This window comes from Peromyscus maniculatus, chromosome 9, assembly GCF_049852395.1.
Source record: "Peromyscus maniculatus bairdii isolate BWxNUB_F1_BW_parent chromosome 9, HU_Pman_BW_mat_3.1, whole genome shotgun sequence".
Classification (NCBI taxonomy): domain Eukaryota; kingdom Metazoa; phylum Chordata; class Mammalia; order Rodentia; family Cricetidae; genus Peromyscus; species Peromyscus maniculatus.
In genome coordinates, this window is record NC_134860.1 from 47,372,921 (window position 1) to 47,379,662 (window position 6,742).

General features: G+C 44.8%; 1 protein-coding gene across 1 annotated transcript in view; it reads right to left on the reverse strand.

The window, feature by feature from the left end:
- The window catches only part of Slc35f4 (solute carrier family 35 member F4), a 247,696-nt gene extending 245,347 nt beyond the window's left edge, over positions 1-2,349 (reverse strand). The window contains exon 1 of the mRNA XM_006991841.3: positions 2,069-2,349. Within this exon, the coding sequence (XP_006991903.1) occupies positions 2,069-2,171 (103 nt within the window). The 5' untranslated portion in view covers positions 2,172-2,349. The remainder of the gene's footprint in view (positions 1-2,068) is intronic.
- Positions 2,350-6,742: the final 4,393 nt, after the last annotated feature.

Consider the following 6,742-nt stretch of genomic DNA (forward strand, 5'->3'; position numbering starts at 1 on the left):
GAGAGTTAAATTTGACTACCCTTGGCTCTCTGTTCTTCTGGGATTTGCTATCTTTAGTGGTTGAACTATATGGCCTGAATTTAGGCAAGTGCCTACTACTAATAGCAATGCCAAAAGCATCTTTATCCTCTTTTTGCTTCCAGTTACAGCCTTGGCTGATGCACTTCCCTTTTTTGCCCTGTTATTGTCTTGCAAATGAAACATGTGCAGCTCTTTGAGCAAGTACAAAAATAAAATATGAACATGTTCTTATCTAAAATGCTACTTTCCCAGTATTCTTTCTGGGTTGCTCTTCATTAACCAAAGTACCATTGTCACAAAAATTATAATACTCTGTAATTTTAGAGACATGTTCTAAATTCTCTTGACCACCCAAACGCCTGGTTTCTAATTTAAATATTCAGAGATGGCATTCAAATAATTTCCACAAGATCTAGTAAAGATTCCAGTTCAAGTGTCTAAGGTTAAAGAAGACACCCTTTGCCAAGAGGAAAAGAAAAACTACAAAATTTTAAGCCTGTAGTAAAAATGTTTCAAAGAATGTTCCACAGCATATTTTCCTTCCAGAAAATTCTAACACTATATAATTACTTTTGTATGGAAATGAATAATGTAAGCCACTACTGCTAAAAACAGCTAGACAGAAACATCCAAAGTAGACAGGCCTTTCCTGGGGGCAGATAAAATACTAAGCTGGAAAATATCTGTATGAGGATGGCCCACAGGACAGCGCTCCCAGGTTATTATTCAATGGCAAGACAGAATATCCCAGGACAAAGTTACATGGGAAATGAAACGCTTTTTCATCTATGTGTCAAGATTAGTGTGGGTTCTCTGCTTCACACAGAACCTGTAATATTGATGATCCCAAATTGCCAGAGAAAAATACCAATCAGAATGCATCTAAGGCACATCTGGTTAAAAATAACAGCAGAGCCATCAGTTAAGGTCCTTCGTTTGCGGCAGAAATGCTTTGGTAAGGAAAAACTGAAATTCCACCTGCATGGAAATTAAAGCGAAGCTACTCTCCCAGTGCAGAAAGACAAAACAAACAAACCAACAAACAAAAAAACAGGCTTCACTTTGGTGGTTGGCAGAACTAATCCCAGCAGATACAGTGGCGGGTTTATATATCAAGAAACAGAATGTAGAGACTAGGAACATAGAGCCCCTCACTGGCCCCCTTCACCCCTATTCTCAACAACACGGTGCGTGTATGCATGCGTGCCTGCGTGTGTGTGTGTGTGTGTGTGTGTGTGTGTGTGTGTGTGTGTGTGTGTGTGTATAGGTGAAACTGCTCCCCAAACCTGAGAGCATCCATGCAGACTGGCTTAGCCTAGCCAGAATAAAACTAGAATCCAACAGCTCAGAGGTGGCCGCGACGTGCAGCGGGGGCGGGTGGCTGTGTCTCGCTTCCCAGTCCCACTCTGCCCGCCTTTTGCATGATTTCTCGCTCCAAGCTCCGCAATTCAGGCACCTAAGCAGGTTCTTTTCTCTTCCCAGGATGGAGAACCTTCTAAGGACGTTTTATCATGAGCAATTCCAATACTGGCAACATTTCAATGGCCCACGGTGAACAAGCTGACCCAGCCAGCCAGCCCAGCCGCAACCAACTAATGCCCCCCACTGTCTTCGTCCCCAGCGCCAGGTGAGCACCCTGGAACCCAGTAAAGCCTTTCCGAGTGGGTAGCCCAAGGGCTGATGGTCAGCTAGTAGAACAGCCATGTTAGCCTCCTTCAGGCATAAATCAGCCACCAGTGAGCTGACCGACGACGCTCAGGAGTGCTCGCCTATCCTCTGCACGCCTCCACCCCCAAGAATGCGACTGTCCCCAAACTCCTGGGTTCAAGCGGCCAGCCCCCACGACTGCCTCAAGGTTCAGCACCGAGGACAGCAGACGGCGGACATACTTTTCTCCCTAGAGGTCCAAGAAACCAGGGATGTGATTGTGACAGCACAGACCAGGCTGCAGGTGTCCCACTGCGCGCCCTCCCGCACCGCACCCCCGTGCCCCGGAGCGCCCACCTCCCACCCTCATCTCTCTCAGGACGGCCTCCCGGCGTCTTACTTTTCTGGCTGGAGTAACCCGGGTAATAGCCATAGTAGCCAGTAATCCGCAGGATCCGGTCCTCGATGGTGGCTACCCCGTTGGGGGCCGCCTTGACATCCATAGAGAGCGCGGGGCGGCGGCTCCCGGCGCCGCGGGGCGTAGATCAAAGCGCGGGGCCCGGGAGCTGCTGCAGGTGCCGCCGCCGCCGCCGCCGCTGGTGCTGATGTTGCAGCTCGTGCTCCCGCGCCCCAGCTCTGACTCCACCGCCCGGCGCAGCTCGGGCTTCGCATCACAGCGGCGGCGGCAGCGGCGGCGGCAGCGGAACGGCCCCCACTCTGGCCGGCCTCTCCGTCAGCCTGGCAGCTCTCCCGCCCGCCACCAGCTCACTGCTGCCCGAATAGCGCCCCCTCACCTCGGACGCCCACCCAGGTCTGGGACGCATGTGGGCGCCCCACCTGCTCTCTGACTTTCACCATTAACCCTGGGGCCAAAAGTAGACACCTCCAAGCCCACTTGAGGGAAGGGATGGTCGCTAGGTGCTCAGGGTGGACCGCTGTGGGTGGGAGGGAGCCATACAGAACTAGGGGCAAGTAATTCAAGAGATGCACACTGTAGTTCAGCACTTCTTCCCCTACCCTGCGTTTCTTCCATGCTGCTGCCCATCCCGCCTTGGATCTGAGGATATGAAAGCATTCACAGGCGTTGATCCTTGCAACTTGTCTAGACAACCAAAGATCCCTTTTTCTTTCTACGAATTGAAAAAAAGAAATGAATCCCCAGCAGGTGGTGTGTGGAATGATTATCCAGGTGAACACAAAGACTTTAAGAGTTACAGTCCTCACGGGACCCTCTGCCCTCCAATAAACACAACGAAGTCTAGGGCCATGCATCTGAGCACAGCACACTCATTTACCCAATTCCAAATATCCCACAATCTAAACGTATTTTCTTCTTTCTTGTCACACTCATCAGAAGTGAGGCCTTTCAAATTGTATCTGGGCACAGGAGTTGTTGCTACAGTCCGAAGAGAAAGACTTCCTCTCCATGCAGAACATTCTGGAAGCTCTATGATCAGAGTGAGCAACTGTTAAACCAATGTGGCTTGTCAGAGTTGATGAGAGGCCCTGGGGTTAGGTGAGTGCAAGGAGCAAATGGCTGCCCTGCTCATAGTTTACAGCCACAGTCTCCTAAAAATAATCTTCCGATCTTCACCTCCTTTGGGAAAGGACACATGAGAGAGGCGTGGAGGCAGCCATTGTCTTGGAGGCAGTCAGATCCACCTAACCCCAAGAGGTGTTTGACATCCCTGCCAATTGTCACATCTCTAAAGGTCATGAGGGGTGAGGAGCAGACATGTGAGTTCATTTCCCAGCTCCTTTCAAAGGCCTCCCAACAGTCTCTTCACTGTGGATGGGCCCTTAAGAACAAAGAAACCAGCCAGGCCATGGTGGCACATATGCCTTTAATCCCAGCACTTGGAAGGCAAAGGCAGGAGGATCTCTAAGTTCAAGGCCAGCCTGGTCTACACAGTGAGCTCCAGGACAGCCAGGGCTACACAGAGAAACCCGGTCTCAAAACACCAAACCAAACCATATTCCAAACCAAACCAACCAACGAATCAACCAACCAAACAAAAACTAAAAACCAAAACAACAAACAAAAAACAAAACAAAACGACAAAAAGAACAAAGAAATGTGCAGACCATTTTCCTAAGATGACATGGGCTTTAACATGTGAAAGTGCAGCATTGCATTTCACAGTGGACTGATCACCTTTATTCAGACACAAAGCTCTACAAGGCATCTTGAGAACAGACTGAGTCTCAAATGGGTGTGGCTGTGAAGAGTCCCTAAAGAAGCCAATGTCCTGCGGCACCTGTTCACTGGGTGAGAAGAGAAGTGTGAAGGAGAGAAAAGGTCAGACAGAGCCAGAGGGCAAATGTGATGCTTTTCAGTGGGAGAAATGCACAGAGGTATGGGGGAAAGCTAAATGTTTGAAGCACAAAAAAGGAAAGAATTATATTCATCCCCACTCCGATGTAATTTGTAGCATGATTTTGTTAGTTTTACTATTTGTATAGCAAATCATATATAAAATATATTCATTGTATACAGAAAGGTATGCCAGTCATATTAATTTAAAATGTTCCTTTTGTGTAAAGTTTCTATAAAACATAAATTGCCTGTATTACATATAGTATGCATTTAATATCATTCATTATAATAGAACACACTAAGGTGCATTTAATAAGAGAATAATTGGGAAATGACGAAAAAACTTTCAGAAGTAACAAATATATTAATATGCAGACTTGAAAGGCAACTGATTTTGCCCTGTGAGTGCTTATACTGTTCACAGTCTGCCTTGGAAATACAATTTTAAATAGGAGAACATTTACAGATGTCTTTAACCATTTGCAAAGGTCAATTGATCACAGGTAGATACTACACTCTAGAACATGCTTTTTCAATGGCAGGAAATGAAATTATATATATATAAACTTCTGCTAGTGATAAAGACTCACTTGCAAATATAATAGTGGTTTTTCTTTAGCTTTTCAGATATTTTTCTGGACACCTTGTAAAATTATAGAAATTATATGGAGAGGAGAATTTGTGAAGCATTTTTATGTGCTTACATGCTAAATCATTTTCCACAATCAAGACAGATATTCAATTTTATAAAATTGCCTCAGATCTATTCTGGAAGAATTAAGGAAAGAGGTAATTTAACAAATGAAGATTCAAAGTGGTTCATGATGCTTATGGCAATCCTTCACACTGTTCCTCTACTCCTCATAAATCATTCTCCAACCTTAAAAATTGCCTACAACTTTTGAAAAGATTTAAGTATTGTGTAACTATACATGGGTGTGTGTGTATATGCATCGATATGGGTCAGAGGTCAGAAGAGGGCATCAGATTTTATGAAACTGGGATTACAGTTGTGAACATCTGACATGGATTCTGGGTCCTTTGGAAGAGCACGAAATGCTTTTAATCATGGAGTCATCTCTCTAGCTCCTGTCTGCAACATTTTAGTTATGCCATCAAGGCATTTAACCAAGGGCATCCAACTGTGATTCTGAGTTTTGATATCTGGGACATATTTATTTTAGTGATCTGGTAGACTCAGCTTAGATATTTATGCTAATTGTGTATAAAAACCAATCTATGTTGTTAAAACATATCAAATCATCTGCAAACTAATTCATGTGATGGGCACATCATGCACATATATAAGCACACACAATATACACACACATTGCTAAAATGAGTGGAAATTACCCCCCACTCCTCTGAGAAATTAATGTAGTGTGCATGCTTTCTTGAGCTAAAAGCAATAAGACTGCCTGAAGAGCCAAGAACGTTGAAGCTTCTATTCCTGAGGGAAAAGTCTTTTGTACAATACTAAGGGCTGTGCCCAGAGTTGACCTCAAACAACTTGCACAATGTTAGTGTTTAAAAACCATCTGGCTTTTAGCCAATCAAGAAAGGGCACCTGGGAAGGAAAAGTCATGGCCTTCATACACCACTTTAAAGAAAGCTGTTTTGAATATTTAGCTATTACATCATCAGCTGCTCCATTTGGAATGCTGACAGGGCCTTTCTATTCTAATTTTAGGCAAAGGCGAGCATTGCTAATTTACCTTTCAGCTGAAAGGTGCTGGGGATCCAGAAATCTGGGTGTCTGTGTGGGAAGTCAGGGCAGAGTCAATGCTTCTTCACTCTGAAGTGGCAAACTTGTTCTAGGGAATATTTTCCATGCTCAGTTCCCTGGAAGCGCACTGAGCTTCTTTAGAGAAAATCTTAAGTAATTTCAACAAAATTGAATTTTAGAACATGTCTGCATCTTTTCTGTCTGTCTTCTTCTGTCTCCTCTCCAGTTTCCTTTCCCTCTCCTTCTGTGGTATATAGTACAATAGTTTGGAACAAAGACTTGGGAGCCAGACTGTCATGGATGCTCTATGACCTCATCATTCTCTAGCTGTGCAACTTTGGTAAGTCTCTTAAATTATGCATGACTCCATTTCCTCACCTTTAAAATAGGAACAGTTACGATTCTTTGTACCCCCTCACATAGCAGTGACTGACACATCATAAGCTTTGTAAGTGGTAGGTAGCACTGTTTTCTTCTGTGCATACCTAGAGCTCTCCGAGCTCTTCTCTTCTTCTGTGAAACTGGCTCATTGCCTCTACCTCACTGTATTTCTGTGGCAGTGAAGTTGGTAGTATATAAAAATGTGGCCAATGCCTGGCTCCAAGAGACACACAAGAAATGTTAAATATTGCTTTTCCAATCCTACCCTTGTCCCATCCATTATTTATTATTTAAGTAATTCATACTCTAACACCCTTAGGAGTTTTTCTGTGGCAGTTAATTTCACAGGTCTCCTTCACTTCTTTGAACCAGGACAGGAATCATGGGAGGCAGGTCTTGTTTACCCAAGGAACTTGGTTGACTTCAGGAGTTGACTTCAGGATGAGATGGGGACAAAGACTAGTGAAACCCAGTTCTAAGACACTACCTTGACTTAGTGTTCTCTGGAAGTCTAACATCCTTAGAAGATCTTTGGGGTGCTCTGTGGGAGGCTGAACCATTGCCACTGGGCTTCTCACCCTCAGCAATGTCTGGTGCCTCCCAGCTTCTCCAGAGCAGCAGAGCTTGAATGAAATAAATCTCTGAAGTGC